At 40.0% G+C, this 18,680-nt stretch overlaps 1 protein-coding gene across 4 annotated transcripts in view; it reads left to right on the forward strand.

Annotated features, from left to right (window-relative positions):
- pear1 (platelet endothelial aggregation receptor 1) overlaps positions 1-18,680 on the forward strand; it is a 93,106-nt gene that overhangs the window by 47,706 nt on the left and 26,720 nt on the right. For 3 of the 4 annotated variants that reach the window (XM_041792959.1, XM_041792962.1, XM_041792960.1), the window contains exons 2-5: positions 3,257-3,367; positions 5,439-5,540; positions 5,630-5,730; positions 12,161-12,253. In XM_041792959.1, the coding sequence (XP_041648893.1) occupies positions 3,261-3,367; positions 5,439-5,540; positions 5,630-5,730; positions 12,161-12,253 (403 nt within the window). In that variant the 5' untranslated portion in view covers positions 3,257-3,260. Of the gene's footprint in view, positions 1-2,485; positions 2,560-3,256; positions 3,368-5,438; positions 5,541-5,629; positions 5,731-12,160; positions 12,254-18,680 lie in introns of those variants that run through there. The other variant, XM_041792961.1, reaches the window with a different exon arrangement.

Consider the following 18,680-nt stretch of genomic DNA (forward strand, 5'->3'; position numbering starts at 1 on the left):
TGAATTTTGCAAACATTTATGAAGCGGCTCTAATGGGAGTTGAACCGCTGACCTTGGCAGTATGAGAGGCACGTATTATTCACTAAACCACAAGCAAATCTTCTCCTTATCCGAGGAAATTTCCCAAAAATTCCCAAAGACAGTAAAGCAACTAAATTGCAAATATGCACATGAGAAGTGGGAGAAATATTTCTCTGCACCACAAAGAGCTGACATGAAGGAGGCAGAGCTAGAAAGTAGTTTTACAGTAAAATGATTCAGAGTAAACATCTACCTAAAGTCAGGATCAAAGCTCTAAATCTTACATTTTCTACTCACTGATTTAATATTAAGTTTATCTAAAGCTTGTCAATATTTAACCCCACTTTTTCAAAGTTTTTACCATCCTACCATAGCTTTGGCTGTCTTTTGATGGGTAAAACACCAGGTGAAGGGGTCGTAAATGTGATTAAAATATATCTCTGTGATTGATACTTTTGCTCCTTTTGAAAAAGGTAAAACATTTGTGTGTTTCCTTTCTGAAATAAGAGCATTTTTCCACACACAAATGCATATATCAAAAGAAACGTCATTCTCCAGCACAAACTGACAGAGAGGAGGCATGGGTATATACAGGATGGAGTTATGCATTTCAAGCTTCTGCCAGCACCAAGGGTCAAGTTTGGATGCCTTTCTTAGCCTTGACCAAAATACTAGCCTATTTTTTTTTTTTCAAAGTTCTAGCCAGCAGACATACAGTGCTTAAATCAGTTATGAAAGCAAAGTTAGTGGTTGTATACAATAGCTGCTAGTGGAGTGATTAGCTTAGACTTAGTCACAGCGGTGGTTTTGTCAGAACTGGACAACATTTCTTCATTCAAACAAAGGTAGAGAGACCACACTGAAAGCTTTTCATAACAGAAAAGATGTTTTTGCTCTTCTCCCGGACTGCTTGAGCACAGGTTTTGATGTTGTTACAGGTGGGTTTTGCTGGTGTATTGAATGGCTGCTGCTTCTGTAGCTATTAGCTTAGATGCAACTGTGATAAGGTGGCACTTTCATCAGAACTAGACCACATTTCCTTTTAAAAAATGACTAAGAATCACACTGAAAGCTTGTCTTTGCAGGGAAGATTTTTTGCATGTGTCCCGACTGGCCTTGCGTGAATTTTATTCACGGAGGAGCTCCAAAATTCACAACTACAGCAGCAGTAACTTCTGATCTCAGGAGAAGCCCATGTGTGTAACCTCGTTTTGTCTTGTCGCTCTGAATGTGACAGACAGAATGTTAATCCAGTCAACTTCTGAGAGTTTTTGAAAAGTCCTGCCCTTCCCAAACACTTTCTAATATATCCATGTATAGATATATGAGACAATCTATCTGGCATGTCAGGTTAGCAAGGGGTAACGTCCTCTATGTGATTCAAAAACCTTATTTACAAAGAAAATTCTTACATTTATTCACTTCTTTTGATGCTTGCACAGCCATCTTGCAAGTGAAATACAAGGCATTCTGAATTCCCCAGAACACTCTAAGGGCCATGTAGCACTAGAACTTCACCCTGCCCCTCCATTCGAACAAGAATCCGGACACCTTTTCACTAGAAGTGATCGTGCAAAGCACTGGGATTATGCTAAGTGGTTGGGTCAAGGGTGATTTGGGACTGAGGCTAAATCTTAATTTACTAGGTCTAAATAATGATAAACTGCTAGATGCTGTGTTTACACTGAACTTCTTTACATCCAGGCAGTAGAGCGACGAGAGGAGGCTGCTAGAGCTCCAGCTGATCTAAGGCTTCAGCCCTGCCTACTTATGGGTAGCTGCGTTGCACTTTGAACAAATGCTTTAATAGCAATAAGGGCCAACCTGTAAGGATATCAATATTTTAAGGTAGTAAATCAGCATACCAGTGACTGAAATCTTTCACTAATCCTGACATTGAAATGTTTTCTATTTTCTTCAATTTTTTTAGGCCTTAACTTTGTTTCAACCTTCCAAAGTCATACCAGTCAGATGATATATGATGCCCAAGAGACAAAATGCATGAAATGTCATTAAACTCTGGCAGAGCTTTAACTGTCAGAGACGACTTCTTCTGAGATCTGAGATGTTTTTTCATGAGTCACTTGATCAGAGAAGATAATCCTGGTCCATGGCTGTGATGTCACTGTCCCAACATATCAGAAACCCCCCTGAGGCCATGAGGAGATGACATGAGAAGCTGTGGCACAGTATTTCTGTCAGAGGGGGCTTGTTGAGAAAACAGCAGGGACCAGTCACCAGACTGTGCTGATTCTAAGTCAACATGACGGCCCTGTTTACTAGAAATAACGTTACGTTCCCACGATACTTCTACACAGGGTTCAGGACTGGCCTGCTGAACTTGTCTTCAATTCCATGGGATATTTTAAGGGTAAAAGAAGAAAAAAACTTCTCCCTCTTGCTCCCTGAGAGCCTAACTGGGTCCCCGTGCCGAGGCTCTCTCTGGGGCTGCTGCGCTGATGTGATCCAGATGCTGCAGGAGCGTGGACGGGGACAGAGAGGAGTGTGGAGGCTTCACTGCAGATCTGATTGATCGGGGTCAGGACGAAGTTGGGAGTCACATTTCTCGTCTCTGATCCCCTTTCTTTCTCTCCTTTGCTCTCTCTCTCATGCTCAGTCTTCCCATCTATCTGTCCGCTGTCAGCTGTGTGTTTTATGTTCCCTGTAGAGGCGGCGTTGAGCTCGGCGGGGAGCAGACAGCTCCAAGTCTGGCTCTCTGCCTCACCTCTGCTGTGCGCTTAATGAACTCTTTTACAATCACAGGCTAAATCTTAACCACAGTTTATAGGCACAGAGAACTGGTTTCTCAATGAAAAACAGGCTTTGAAATGGTAATTAAAGAAAATAAAAATAAACAAAAACAAAGAATTTAAATCTCAGAGTGCGAGAGTGGAACTTTTTGTGCTTTTTCCATGTGTGTGCAACATTTTCCACTGTTTGCTCACAGAGAATTATTGCTGTGTTTTTAGGCTCTTTAAATTTGAAGAAAACTGTTGAAGATTCATTACTTTACTAGGGATTTGTGCCTGTCAAAATGGCATTTTATATCACAAATCCTTATGTGTAATAACTGAATGCATTAGGTTCATGTTTTTGCTACAGAACCAGAAAGTTTTGCTATCTAAAAATGTTTTATTGTGCTAACTTTTAGCCCCCCAAAACTTACATTATAAAGATATGCTGGCTCTGAAAAGCTTTGGTTTTAGTTGTAAAACGTTGTTTTTTTTCCCCACAGGACCATGCCCATTCTGCAGAGCTCCGCCCTCCTGCTGCTTTTAAGCTTCCTGATTGGTCTGAGCTTCTCCCTCAACCCCAGAGACCCCAATGTGTGCAGCCTGTGGGAGAGGTGAGCCTTGTTCAACTGGGACAAATAAGTCCTGAATAACATATTTTCTCTGCTTAGAAATGCCGGCATATTTATGAAAGTTTACATTCCTGTTTAACAGGATTAATGAGAGTCAAAATATTAATCCATCATGGAAATGATTACATAAACATATCTGAAGAATTAGAAAACAGTGAGTTTCAAGCATGCTTGCAATTCTTGCTTCTTTTTTTTCATGAATCAGTGCTATTGGTCGTCCTTTATATCTGTTAACAGGTTTTAACCAATTTTAAAGCGATAAAGATTGTTTAAGATAAGCTGACTGTGACCAGTGTTAAATTGATTTAAAAATATAGCTCTTTTCATTCCCAGAAAGTGTTTTTGTTTTTACAGATACAAGACCTCATGATACAAAGCTACTGTCTACAGTTGTTCTGCCCTGAAAGACGTTACATTTAATCTAATTTACATGCACAGTTTTTGTCTGTTTTCTTGTTGTTTTTTGTGGGTGCATTTTTTGCCCTTTTTAAAAAGGGCTGAAAGATATTGGAAAAAAATTACCATATTAACCTTTACTCAATATAAGCTGGGATTTTTTTCCATTAAAAAAGTTAGCAATTGTAGATAAATGCAGTGTCTTTTGGTGTAAATTCATTGAACTTCTATCAAATAAGTATTTTTTGGTCTTTTTTTGGGTCTCTAAGTTGTTTTCGGATAACACTTTTGACCTTTTCTTACTTTTAACACTCACAGCCCTCTCACAGCAACTCCAACACCCACATGCTGTCACAGCATTAATAAGTGCTGGGACAAGGTGCTGCTGATAGCAGGAATACACTCACCCAAGATCAGCCCAGCATAACTGAGTGTCCTCTCCCAGAGTCATGCTGGTGTATCTGTGACAGCAGCCGGGTCACCTGTTGTCTGAATATTTTAATATGCAGATGCAGAGACTTTGCATGCACAGTGATCAGTTCTCTGACTGCTGAAGGTATCAGAAGGTAACAGACAGACTTTTATGGTAGATTATACTAGGAAACAAACCCCTTTGGTTTCCTTTAAACAACACTGAAGTGGGTTTATAAGTCACAGAATTAACATTACATGTCCTTCGGTACGAACATCACAGTCATGGTTGAAAAATTATGTATTTTTCATTCCAGTTTACATTTTTATAAATATCGGGCTACATGGGGTGTAGTGGTTTGCACTGACACCTTATAGAAAGAAGGTTCCTGGTTTGATCCCGGTCAGGCAGCACTTTTCTGAGTACAGTTGGCATGCTCGCCCCATGCATGTGTGGGTGATCTGCAGTTACTCCACCTTCCTCCAGCAGCCCAGTGATCTGCTTGTTATGCTGATTAGGGACTTTAAAATTCCTGCAGTTGTGAGTGTGATTGGGGTTGGTTGTTCCTCTTAGTCTTTGAGCCCTGTGACCGGTCCAGGGTGTACACCGCCTCTCATCCAATGACATCTGGGATAGGCTCCCTGCGACTCTGACTGAAATAAGCAGGATGGTTTTATGGCTCTCTGTTATAAATTTCAGTAATATTCTCAAATTTGTACCCATTTGTCCCAAGGAGAGGGAGGAGCTTAAGAATGGCGGTATAAAGATGATATGTTTGTATATGGGCAAGAGATTTCCTGTGTAGTTTTATTTAAATTTCATTATTCAAAATATATTTGATTACAAAAAGAGCAGAGGCCTATTAACTTTCACCCTATTAACTGTACTGATTGAATATTAATAATCAGGATAATTAATCAATACCATAATATTCTGTTCACACTTTTATATCATCCATCTTATATTTGTTTTTTCAGTCATGACCAAAGTCAAGGACTGACTTTCTATCTGACCAAGCCTTTTCATCCTGAAACACGCATTTGTTGGCAACATTAGAAGGAGCCTTTGAAAAGGGACAGCCTTCAACACATGGCTATGTGACAATCCGTCTTCATGTTTCTCCTCCAAAGGATGCAGCCCCTGAATTGGGACCAAGCTAATATCTTATTCTAAATAGTGCTGGAAAACTTTTCTGTGTCTTTTTCCTCTGACTAATTTACTGAGTGTCTGGCTCTGTTTTTTCAGCTACACCACCTCGGTGAAAGAGTCGTACTTCCATCCTTATGACCATGTGACAGAGGAGCCCTGCTCAGACCCTCGGACCTCCTACAGATGTACACGCCACAGGTGATGACTCTTTTCCTGTCAGATCAGCTTCCGGTTCCTGTGAGTTTGGGAGGTAAAAGCTTTCCTGTCTGACTCTGGTGTTGTTTTAGGATCACCTACAAGACGGCCTACAGGCAGGCAGTGAAGACTAACTACCGCAAGAGGTACCAGTGCTGTCCTGGTTACTACGAGAGCAGAGACAAGTGTGTCCGTAAGTATTAATGGGCAGTCCACCAATGGAACAATTCACCTAAATGTCCTGTGGGAGGTTGTGAGGTGTCCCAGATGTGGCCTTGATTTTCATTGACTCTGACACACTTCGATGAAATGGTTCATTTCCAGGGCTGACAGGTCGTGAAAACCTACATCTGCTGGATTGGACTTTAATCCTGCTTGTAGTCCAACCTCTGCATTGGTCTTAAAGAAGCTCTATGTTTTTGGGCATAAAAAGGCTGATTTTAAAATGTACTCTAATCAGCCTGTGAAAGATGTTTTCACTCTTCAGTTTTAACTTCTCTTGGGTCCTACACACCTAAAAAATATTTGAGAACATGGCGTCAGTGACCTCAATGTTAGCTGCAGTGCTGGTTTCTTGGGTGTGGCTAACACATCACCATCAGTACAAACCTCTGAACAGACTCAAACATGAACTGCACTGCAAACAAAATATGTGTATCAGCAGATTCAGGCTCCTTCAATGTATGCCAAAAATACATGAAGAATGTCACTTAGAAATGTAGATGTATTTTATTTTCATCTGCACTGGATAAAGAGTCAATAAGTATACTTATATGCAGTCTGAAAAGGTGAAATTATTGCATTAGTCTGACTGAAACTGGACTTTTATGATGCATGCCAATGTGAAAAAAATCAAATGGGACTAACACACCAAGATAATGTCGTTTGAGACCAATTTACTATTTCTTATTTGCGTCTCAGTTGGACCCCAACTGGAGTAGGTGTTTTGGGCATGTTCCACAGCCTCTTATCATATTATGATAAGATTCACTTTATGGACGAAAGTATTTGGCCAATTTGACCATTATACCAACAGGGACTGTAATGACGCTTAGCATTTGACTTGGTGATGTGAGGCTTTCATGCAGCTGCTCAGCCATTGAAACTCATTCTATGAAGTTCCTGCTGCACCGTTTTTGTTTTTACATTAATGCCAGTGGAAGTGTAGAACTCTTCAGTTATGGAATCAGCGGAGCACTGATAACAACTTGACCCCACACTGTGATTTTTAGTGGTCTTCTGCTTGTGGCTGAGTTGCTGTTGTTCCTAAACACTTCCACTTTATAGTAATATCACTTACAGTAGACTGTGGAATATCCAGCAGGTATGAAAGTGTTTAGTGTAGAAGGTAAAGCGTAGAGTACGCAGTACACTAAATGTACAAAGCTGTGAAATGTGTCTTTGTTTTTGTTCTGTCTTTGTTCTGTTCAGCTGTGTGCTAACTTGTTTGCAAGGTCAACGTGAAAATGGTTGAGTAGTAAGCAGCTGAAATGGGGCGTATCACCATCTAGCATAGCAGAATCAAACAGACCTCCATCACTAATTTGAATCTCTTGGACAGTAGTCTAGTCAAATGACCTACTCTGGCATTAATTGTAGCTTAGAGTTAAGTTATGTAATAAGTTTGACTTTTAACAGTATTTTTAGATGTTTTCTATTCAAAGCTGCTGTTTGTGGTTAAACCATTAAAACTCTGTTCTGTGCTTTTATAAATAAAGTATGCTATATTTAGGTGTAGAGTTGAAGTAAAGTTACGCTGTAGATGCTCATGTTGAGGTGAAACTGGTTAAAGAAAGTGACAGTGATGTTTCATGAAGAGAGCCATCATTAATGCATCTGAACACCAAAATGTCTGCTAAGGTTAGAGAGAAAACAGTCATCACATTTCTGACGCAGATCATCATTACCCACTGAAAGCTGATAATGTTTTGGTGTTTTTCCATGAAATGTGCTAAGTTAATATAAGCCACATATGACACTGAAATAACCATAATTATAGCTTTTACTCCCAGTGGTGCTTCTCTTGCTGAAAAGTCACCGTGTAGTCTGGCTGCTGCAGCTGGAAATTTCAACCAAACTGAACTGTTTGTCATCTGAACAACTCTAATGGACCATCATCGTTATCTACATATTTTATTTTCAGTGTGAGGATTTTACAGTGTTTGAGCAACTCTTATTTCATCATCTGAACATCTGTTAGTGATGAGTTCAGAGGTGTGGCACTGCTGAGTGTACAGTTCAGGGTAAAATAGAAAATATAACATGGGAATATTATCATCATCACTCTGAGTATAAGCAGGAAATTTTGCTCAACTGTTACCAAGACTGTTACCTCCAGTTGGCCTGCATTAGTTAGTAAGTGAGGAAAATTGTACTATTATGCTTAGCTTTCCAGTTGTAAAGTTTGTGTGAGAATCTGGAAAATAATGTTGATGTTGTGGATTAAACTAATGAGATTGTAGATTTGTTATTGACTTTATTTTATGTACTTATCACACACATAAAGAGCCTAATCAACATGGATTTACAAGACACCAGAAATACAAAAGCAGAAGTCCAACAAGTCATTACAAAGTCGCTCCTGTTAGAGTTATGAACATTTTTTCTGCTTTTTTCTTTCGCACAAGCCTTGTAGAAAAAGTCTGTCACAAAAATGTTTCTCTTCAACTCAACTTCTGCATAACCATTTTAAAGCAGCTTTAAAGGCAATAAAACCTTTTACAAATGCTGTTTGCACAAATACCATGATTTGGTTCAGGAATAAACAATCAAATATGTAGCCAATAGCAGCTAATGTTAGCAAGGTGGGTTGGCAAACTAGGCTGCTTCTGCAAAGCTGACATGAAGAGACAACAAAACAGCTTTACGTCAGTCAAATTCAAAACCCTCCCACGACCACAACAAACATCTCAGCACCAAATCTGGTCAGAACATTCCAAAGCAGGACAGACTGTGCTTTGCCAGATGCAAGATATCTACAGATGTTTAGCAAAGAAAAAGATGCCCTGCTTTGTCTAAAGGGTGCACCAATCATCAGAAAGGTTCCTCAAGCTTTTAATCATAAAAACACTGTCAACCGCCTTACACTAAGGGTTAGTTAGACGATATCATAATTCAATATAAAACAAAGGTGCAATGATATTGGAGGAGCATGATTGTCATTTAGAATGGAAAAAACAATTCCAATTGATGTGTGATAGAATAAAGCTTCCATTGCCTCAAAATTTGTAAAAACACCAGCAAATATGTCTAAATTTAATAACAGTTCTATTTCAGACAATTTTATTTAAAGGGGTTGTAAAGAGTGGGTGTTTATTGGAACTTTTCTTGCCAGCGCAGTCAGTGCAACCCCATCGGGAGGAACCAGGAAACAAAAAGCCCAGAGTGCCTACATGTAATGTAAAATGAACCCAATGCTTATTTTCCTAGTAACTGTTTGAACCCTGAAAGCACTTAAAAAACAAGTTTTCTGAAATAGGAAACAGAAGATCAGGATTTATTTTTAGTTGAAAAGTCAATTTTTTCCCTACCCATCAGTCTTTAGTTTTATTGCCTCCGCCAAGATGGTTATGTGATCGGGTGGGTTTGTTTGTTTGTTTGTTTGTTTGTTTGTTAGCAACATAACTTAAAAAGTCATGGACGGATTTTCATGAAATTTTCAGGAAATGTCAGAAACGGCATTAGATAGAACTGATTAGATTTTGGGACTTATCCTCATGTCTGGATCCAGGAATTTTTTAAAGGATTCTATACTATTGGGAGATAGGGCTAATGGCGGAGGTCTGCGCTGTTACCACTTTACACCAGGAGATGGCGGACATGAGTAACTTCAATCCCAGCAGCATGTTTTTGGTGTGTTTCTATTCAAAGTTTTGGAGTTTACATAGTTTGAAATATGCACGCCCGGTCGAGGAGACGAGTCGGAGCATAACAGAGAGAAAGACAGCGAATTGTAGTGAGAATACTCACAATGCTGGGAGGAATAGAGGAATATTCACCCTCTGACGTGACTTTCAGTCATCCGGTGAGACCATGGGTGCTTCCGGCATGATAGCTGACAAGTAGTGAAGTCAATGCTTTGCCTCATCATGTCTCCATCCCACCGGGGAGGGAGTAATCAGCGAATTAGATTTTGGGAGTGATCCGGATCACCGTCTGGATCCAGGAATGTTTTTAAAGGATTCTTCACTATTGGGAGATATGGCTGATGGCAGAGGTCTGCGCTCTCTGAGTGCTTTTCCAGTTTTAGCTGTGTTGATCCTCATATTTATTTATGTTAATGTTTCTACTGCTCTGCTCTGGATCTTCATATTTGACTGTTAAACTTTGTTTTATGTGTTTGAGTTGTTCTCCTGACATCAGAATAATGTGGGAATAATACTCACTGAGACACGTGCGTCTTTGAACTCTGTATGTTTGGTCGATCCACAAATAAACAGAAAATTACATTTATTTGAAAGGACAAACATTCCTACATCTGTTATTGCCTTTAGGCTCAGCAACTCTGATATAATCCTAGAAACTAAACTTCTGATGTGGCTTCACAGAATTAATCCTGCTTGTAAATTCAAACATAAAGTGAACAAGAGAGTCGTCTGCATAAAGTAGAAGTGTTGCACGATAAATGAGGGGTGCAGAAGTTAAAAAAGAAACAGAAGTTTGTTGTTTTCTCCTAAAATACCAGCCTGCTCTAGCTATCATCAGTTTGCTGACACACTGTTATTGCTGACAGTCAAACTGAAAACATCCACGGCCTCTCATGGCTCTGAGAAAAATTCTGTCCTGTCAGCACAAACCCTCTCCAAGATTTTTGGACGTTTCCAGTAGGTAATAACACAGTCCATGTGCTCTGTGCTTCAAAAACTGTCATCGGGAAGATTAATGTTCATTTAGCAGCAAAAATATGCACGCCTTTGTATGTCTATGTGTGTAGTTTTCTTTTGTATTCAAACACAAAGCCTTTGATTTTAGTGACTGGCATCACAATAGCCAAGAAGGAGCCCACTGATGGCTGTTTTGAGTGCTATAATTGAAATATCTGCTTTCAACATGTCATCTATGCCTCCTCCTAAACCCACTTTCTGTACACTGTTTTTACTTCTTAAATACATCTAATTATATATAATTACACATACCTCCTCCATTTGATGACATGTTCGCCTCTTCTTAGAGCCTCCAGTATTCACACACACCTACGACCAGAGAAGAAAATCATCAAGCCAAGTTATTGTTTGTGTGCAGGCGGATGAAAACAAAAAAGTATCCAGACACAGAGCACGTGGTTCTCAGTGATGCATGATTAGACAAGAATAATCTTTAGAAAATTGATGACATTTATGTTTTTGGTTATGAATGCTTATTTGAAGAATTTACAACACCGTCAAGGTTGAAACCCAGATTCTCCAAATAGAGGAGGAAGCCCTTAAAGTATGAATGGTATCTAACACTGATGCTGTCAGTTGTACGGTCGAGCCCAGCTGTCGAGCTGGCAGCTCTCACACCGTTTATGACTGCTGGAAACCATGAAGAAGGAAAGAATGCAGTTCAGTCAGAAAGATTTTTGATAAATAATAAAAAAAAAAACTTGAATGAGCTTATTCTTGCAGATATTTAAACCAGGGAAAATGACTTTAGTAATTATGATTACAAATATTTAAGTGAAATTTGATTATGGGCCATGGGAAAATGAAATGCTTTTTGTTCTATTGTCCTTTGTATCACTCTAAGATAGACATCACCAAATGGTGGCCCACAGCCCAGGTCCGGCCCTGGCCCATCCTGAATTAACATGACATGCCAGATAGACTGCATCAATATATTTCCACATTCATCTGGGAACCTCCCATATGAAGTGTTTGGGAAGAGCAGGACTTTTGAGAATATTCTCAGAAGGTGATCAGAGGGGCGCTCTGTCACATTCATTATGAGCAACAAGACAAAAGGAGGTAGTAGGCAGGAGCAGCTCCAGTAAGTAAAGTGAGCTCTGCAGGCAGACGTTGTCGATTATGAACAGTGGAGCCTGTTGGTGGGTAAAGATCTGAGGCAGGTCAGGAGAAGAGCCATAACATCTTTCCACCATGAAAAGCTTTCACTCCCTGGCCAGCAAATTAAGACAAAAAAATTTTGTTTTCCTCTGCAGAAACAGAACGAACTCTCCAGTGCTCAGTAGGAAACGTATCATTGAGGCCATCTTTTCATCTGTTAAAGATTATGATGATGTTGTTCATTGAAATGCCTCTCTTAAACTCTTAAACCCCTGGACTACATTTCTCACTCACTCCTCAGATTCATTACTGGTGATGGTTACTCCACTCACCATTGCATTTTATACGATAAGGTGGGCTTGGCACCTTTAAATGTAAGACGTGACAGCCATTAGTGTATATTTTAGTCAGTTTTGACATCAGCATCTTGCTTGGGGTATGTTTGGTGCTGTTTATGGTATATTTAGTTGGTTTATGAGGCTTAAAAGGTCAAATCTGATCTGTACTTTCTTCTTTCTGCAGCCTTTTCAGATTCATGCACACTTTGCTTTTTCTTCGTCATCCATTACATCCTGAATATTTCAGCTCAGTGTTCTCCACAAAGCTGGTACTGTTCTGAAGTGTGTTTCTCGTCAACAGCTCGCTGCACCAAGGAGTGTGTCCACGGTCGATGTGTCGCTCCGGACCGCTGCCAGTGCGAGGGAGGCTGGCGAGGCGACGACTGTTCCAGTGGTATGAATCAACCTTTTTCCCCTTGGCTGAGACATTTCCTCACTCTCTGCTTCCCCTCTTTTCCCTACATTTCTGTCTCTTTACCCCCTTCTTTTTCAGGTGAGTACACAAATAAAACTTTACACGCAAAACAGGAAATTACAACTGGACTTGAGTCAAATTGCTGTTGGTCGCTTACAACGCTCCATCGCACACCCAAGGCCTTTCCAATAGAAACAGCAAGGGAGCATTACAGCACACACACATGAGTCATGGATGTCAGAGCAAGTCCAAAAACAGTTTACTGGACCAGAGGGATGACGAGCTGCACCTCCACCTCTCACCCACAGTTACAGTTCATAATGGATAATTGTAGTTCACATTTGGAGCAGTATTCACTGATAGGGCTGAGAAATGCTCTTGAAGCTCCTCTGAGAAGTTTCTGAATGGTTCTGAAATTGATGCTTGTTCATCTTCGTGACCTACAAATTAAGCAAAACTATTAAAGAGAGGAGGGATATTTTTGTAAAATTATTCCTCTGTCACTCCTGTCAAAGGGAGTTGGTTTAAGGCGAGGCAATGAGCAGCATGTTGCAGACTCTGCCTTTTTTAACATCACCATGCTAAAGATTCATTCAGAGCCGCATGGAGATTTTTAGTCAGAAAACACTGCATTTTTCAGGATAAGATGAACTAATATTTCATACATGCTTTTATTTTAGTCATTTCCAGCATAAAAACCTCAAAGGCATTGGTATAATATCAATGAACAAACAAAATCAATGTTATTTTAGCATTAACATCCAAACAAAGCAGGACCAAACATATGTGGAGCTGTTTAATCACAAGCCATGTTGATTTCCTTTCGGTAAGTCCTGCTTTTTATAAGGTGATCAAGTCTGTTAAGAAAAAAAAAAGCATTAAATGCTTTGGAAAATACTTGATAAACACTTAAAAGAGTCCAACACCCAATACCCTCTGTCATCTGAAAAGAGTAAGGGTTTTCATTCTGCATTTCTTCAACAGCACCATAAAAGCGCTGCCATCTTTACACTTAGAGACGTTCATACTGATACGCCAATGGTGTGATGTTTCCTGTTCGTTTTGGTGAATTACAGTTCGTTTCTGCTTTTTTTTTTGGACCGTGATGAAACAGCAGGAGTTCCACATGCACTCACAGTCACACATGCGTTACTTTCAATGCTGTCTGGTGTAAGGCCAGCGTAAATCATCCTGCTTTGTCCACAGGGGCCACCAAAACCCAAAGTTTCCACACAGGAGCTTTAAATAAATCCTGTTAAGTGAAATAAATGAAACTTCCAGAAACTTGTAACCAAATAGCACAAGAGGAACAAGTTTAATCAGTGTAATAGACTTAAAGTAGCCGTAGTTAATAAAAACAAAAGAGCATTAAACTCCTCCTCCTGCTCACTATGACGTCTTTTTCAAACCTCAAGTTAGCAGAAACTGTTATATAATACTTTTTAAAGGCACCATCTCTGCCCTGAGAGTCTGGTTCTGTTTGCTTTTTCTCAAATCTCCCAACATCTGATCATCCAAACAACGAGAAGTGTGAAACCAGAACCGCAGCTCTCCAGGCTGCTGTTCCCTTCACTAAAATGGAGTTTTTCCACAACCTTGGGTCCGTTTCATCGCAGTCAGCTGGGTCAATAGTACACAGTCATCCTCCATTTTCTACCCAAACTCTCTGCAGAGAGCGGGAATTAGCTTTAACGGGTAGCGGTTGGGTTTTTTGACAGGGGGATGATGGGAAGGGGAAATGGAAAATGTTACCCCACTCTTTCTCTTGCATGGCTCACTTCTCTGCGTCTCTCATTACACTCCCTCCCCTAACCAACACTTCATTTTTTTTTTCTTTGTTTTCACTCGTTCACGTTGCTCTTTTTCTCCCCTTTCACTCCTGCTCCTCTCTGCAGCCTTGGCTTCTCCATTTTGTCCTATAATGGAGTCTTTTTTGGCAGAAGGAGGCCTGACGCTTCCTGGATGCCTGTGTGTTGAGTTATCTAACGATGGGAAATAAGAGAGGGGCTTGAGGTTTTTCTACTGAACACTCTTAGGTCTGTTTGTTCATGACTGTGGAGTGAAGAAGGAAGAGGGAGAGGTATAATCTAAACTCTTAGCTCTATATTTGAGCTGGGAATAAAAAAAAAAAGGTGGAAATAGTAGTAATGGCAAAGCAAGAGGAAAGAGAAACGCAGCAATTTGGAGGGCTAATGTCGAAGTTTCCCTACTTTTAGCCTTTTTTAGATAAGATTCTGATAAAGTGACTCAGTGAGCAGGAATCATGAACAATCAGTGAGGGTCACTCAGATGACCATGAGATTATGTGGACTTTGGAAGTGAGCAAAATCCAAACTACTGCCCGGATAGTTCTCAGGGGGAAAGGAAGAATTTTCCCACCATGTCAGTGTGTAAGAGATGTCAGTCCAAAAGTGTGTGCCGGTTCCTGGATTTACATGATGGCATTATTAGAGATACTGATCAGAATCACTTCAGAGGTCATACAAATATATGTAGAATACATAAACACATGTCCATCAAGCATTTTAGATGTTTATTTGCCAAGTCTATCTGAAGCAACATATTATTTGTGAAAGGCTTAAAAGCCTGTTTACATGAAATGTCAAAAAGAAGAAACTTCAGTCCACACAAGTTTATTTATAGAGTGACATTCATACACAGAGCAAAGTCCATAACAGGGTTCAACACACTTTGAGAGCATTTAAAGGCATGTTTTTCCTTTATCATACATTTAACTATTTTATTACAAAATGCACATACAGTTGTAGTTGGCGGAGGAGGAGGCTCTGCTTAAAAGATGCTCCCTAGGTTAGTCAAGCAGCATGCTTTGACTTTCCAGGGAGGGCATGGCTAGAAAACTCCATATGGGTAGATACATTTATGACAGTGTTTATTGAGCACAAAAAATTAGCTCAAAAACACTTAATCCATAGTAGCACAAGGGTGCAACAAGCTTTATGCTATAAAGGAGGATGCTGGGGTGGAGGAGGTAAAGCTCTGCCAACAGCAGCAGCATGGTGCATCAGCATTAATGCAAGCAGGGATTAGTGAGAAGTATGTCGTATTTAAATTCACCGCTGTGATGGGAGAAAGAGCTGTGATTGGCTGTGGGAGATGGAAGGTGATAATTAGAATGAGCTGGCTGTCAGCTGATCACGACGGGGTGTAGGACTACTACAGTGTTCTGCATGAACTAACGCTAGGGTTAGTTTCTCAAATACTTTAAGAAATAAAATGTATTAAAACAAGGGATAAGATGAAGCAATCAGATCTCCTTCAGTTTTTTCTTTTTTGTTATGTTGCAGCCTGATGTGACAGTCGTTTAAGTTCATTTTTGTATTTTCATTAATCAACACTCAGTACCCCATCATTACAAAGTGAAACATTTTTTTTTGCAAATTCATGAAAAATATAAAAACTGAAGCTGCCCCAAAATCCCACACTAGGAGGCTGTGGTGGAAAAACCCTCACTCATTGTCATCAAAATTAATTCCATGTAGCGTTCCACCCAAGAGTAGATATCTTCCTGAGGATTTAAGTTCACAGACCTTTGACTTTCAGTCTTGTACTTAAAGGCAGAGGTATTATATTGTAACTATGTGGTTCAGAATATTCAAAAGAACCCCCCTTCACAGCCAAAGATCCAGAATTTAAGTCCCTTTTCAAGGAAATGTTTCTTTTTGATAACAATGGCCAAAAGATTCTACTTCTGTTAATGATAGTGTTAAAAACTCATATGTGACACGATGACAGGTACATCATCATTTTAAGCTCCAAGTAAATCAGGGGAGAAAGTGTAAACTGGTTCAATTTTTTACACACACACACACACACAAAAAAAAAGAATTCAACCCTTTGTGTTAGCTGTACATTTGCAAGGACTTCAAGGATGCTGTATTATCATGATCAAAAAAGATGATATATGTAGTGATGTTGCAGATTTACATGTGAAGGATCAGTTATTATTATTCCACAGTCATTTTCCCTTATATTTCATCCAGTAAGAGGCAAAAACTGGAAACCAGTTTCTCCCATACTAGAGTGGTTGTACAGTGAACTTTAAATCTAATCTCTACTGTATTCTTTCTATTTTAATAGTTGTTCACTTGATGAAACTTAGTATTAGTTCATGCAGGACATGGGAGTCAAACGCCTGTTGTAATCAGCGGACAGCCTGCTGATTGAATTATTGCTTCTTATCACTCAGTAAACACCCACAGCCCTTCTCACAACAAATGGTCCACTTAACCATGACTTCTTCCCTGCTTCAGCATTGCTGGTCCCTGCTGGCAAAGCTTTGCCTCCACCACCCAAGCCTCCTTCTCTTCTAGCCCAAAGGTCCCCCCTCCTGTGAGGGATTTAGCATCATGTTCCCTGGAAAGACTCTGCATGCAGCTCAGCAAACACTGGGAGCATTTTGAGAGCAGAACCATCAGTGCCAGGTTTAGCTGTGTCTCTTTTTTGCAATAAACGGTGAAATCTAAAGCAAGTATGTTCTGGACTCAAATATGAAAAGTAAAAAGTTGCTTTGCTGCATAATTTAGATTACTATGAGCAGTATAGATTAGCGTTAGAATATTGCTCTCCTATGTAATGCTTGATGTGTATTTGGATATTTAAAGAATCTAAAGAAGTCTCCTGTTGTTAAAAGAAAGAGAAGATGTCATCAGAATAACAGCTATTTCTGGTGGTAAATCTGGAAAATAACACTTTTCTCCTAATCTCCTAATTTGTTATGTCGTTACCAGAGTGCCATGTTTAGGCTGCTGTATTTTGTTGTTTCACTGTGAGCACTTTGAGAAGTGCTAGGTTGATCTGAGTGTGCCTTAACAATAATGTTGTCTAGGTGAGATTTACTCTAGCAGTAGTGTTTGATGAAGGTAAACACATCAGCGTCAGAGAAAGCAGAGCACAGGAGGATGTTTACAACAGATCAACAAACAGATGGAAAAGTGTGGACAGTCATTAGCAGAGGGCTTAGTCTTTGTCAGCTGGTTCCTTGAAAATCACACCTCCATTCACTCGTCTACAGTGTGGACGGCTCATCCCTCAGTTCTTGTACCCACAACCCTGCAGACCCTTGAGTAAACCTCCTCTGTCCAGGAGAATGTCTGTGTAAACACAATCTCTGCTCCAGCTGAGTTTCTCATTAGTTAACCTGACACAGTCGAGCAGAGCCCCTTCACTATGCCCACACAGGGAACAAGGAAAGTTATGATTCAGTTAAACAAAGGAGGCGAGGGTCCTGCTCTGAGTTAGTGCAATAAACACTACAGTCCACGGCAGATCGCTTTTTCTCCAGGCCAAATTTGGCTCTGCTCTACCCTCTGTGTAATTACTGTCTTAGCAGTTCTTGTACTTCCAAAGCAGTGGCAGAAAGAGGATAAGGGTAACACTGGGAGTCTTAATTGTACAAAACATTTTTGTATAAAAGCACTGCAAGTGATGACTAAAGAAGTATGACCAGATAATCTTAGCTTATTTTTCATCCTGTCATTTCAAAAAGGTAATGTTATTGGTTTATTTTTTTAAAGGTCACATATTTTGCCCCTTTCAGACAAGTTTATGTCAGTCTCAGAGGTCCCCAAAACATGCCTGTGAAGTTTGTTGCTGAAAAAGCACTCCACTATTGGATGTTTAGTTTATGTCTAAAACCCCCTCTGTTTCAGCCCTGCTCAGAACGAGGTTTTTCTATGTCTGTAGCTTTAAATGTTAATGAGCTGTCTGGCTCCGCCCCTGAACACGCCCCTCCAAGGAAATGGATGTGGCTGAGGGGGGGGTGGAACTTTCTTCCAAGTGGATAAGGCCAACCGAACCCTGGGGCAGTGCTAACTCCCCACATGACATCATGAAGGGAAAATCTGATAACTCCTTGTTTCAGCACACATTTTCTGACAGGTGGAGGGAGTTCTGAATTTGGAGGGATTGTGGACAGACCAGGGGCACATATTTTTGTTATAAAAGCCTGAAAAAGTGTATTTTGCACAACAGGTTTGTAAAGTCACAGTCTTTTAAGTTGCATGACAGACAGGATATCCTTACTCCAATATGAAAAGCTAAATGGTTAAGAAGACTTCCAGGAGAGGAGAATATGTTTTTAGCAACCACCATTCCCAAACGCAGAGCAATCTGCATGATGTGCCAAGTTTAAAGTCTAGAGCATCCAAAGAGGGCTGAGCCTGGGCTGAATGTCTTTGGAATAGGCCTGTTGATGGCCTATAGGCTTACTCATGTCAGCAGTTTATTCTCCATGATTGATTATATCCCTCAGAAATGTTTGATGCCTTTCTTTCTACACTTGATGTGCTTTTAGGTTGAGGTTTAAGATATCCCCTATTCACAATGCTTCTGCACATTTTGCATACACTTTTATCACCATTTTAGGATCAAAGGCACTTAGTAGAAG

This window comes from Cheilinus undulatus, linkage group 8 (genome assembly GCF_018320785.1).
Source record: "Cheilinus undulatus linkage group 8, ASM1832078v1, whole genome shotgun sequence".
Lineage (NCBI taxonomy): Eukaryota > Metazoa > Chordata > Actinopteri > Labriformes > Labridae > Cheilinus > Cheilinus undulatus.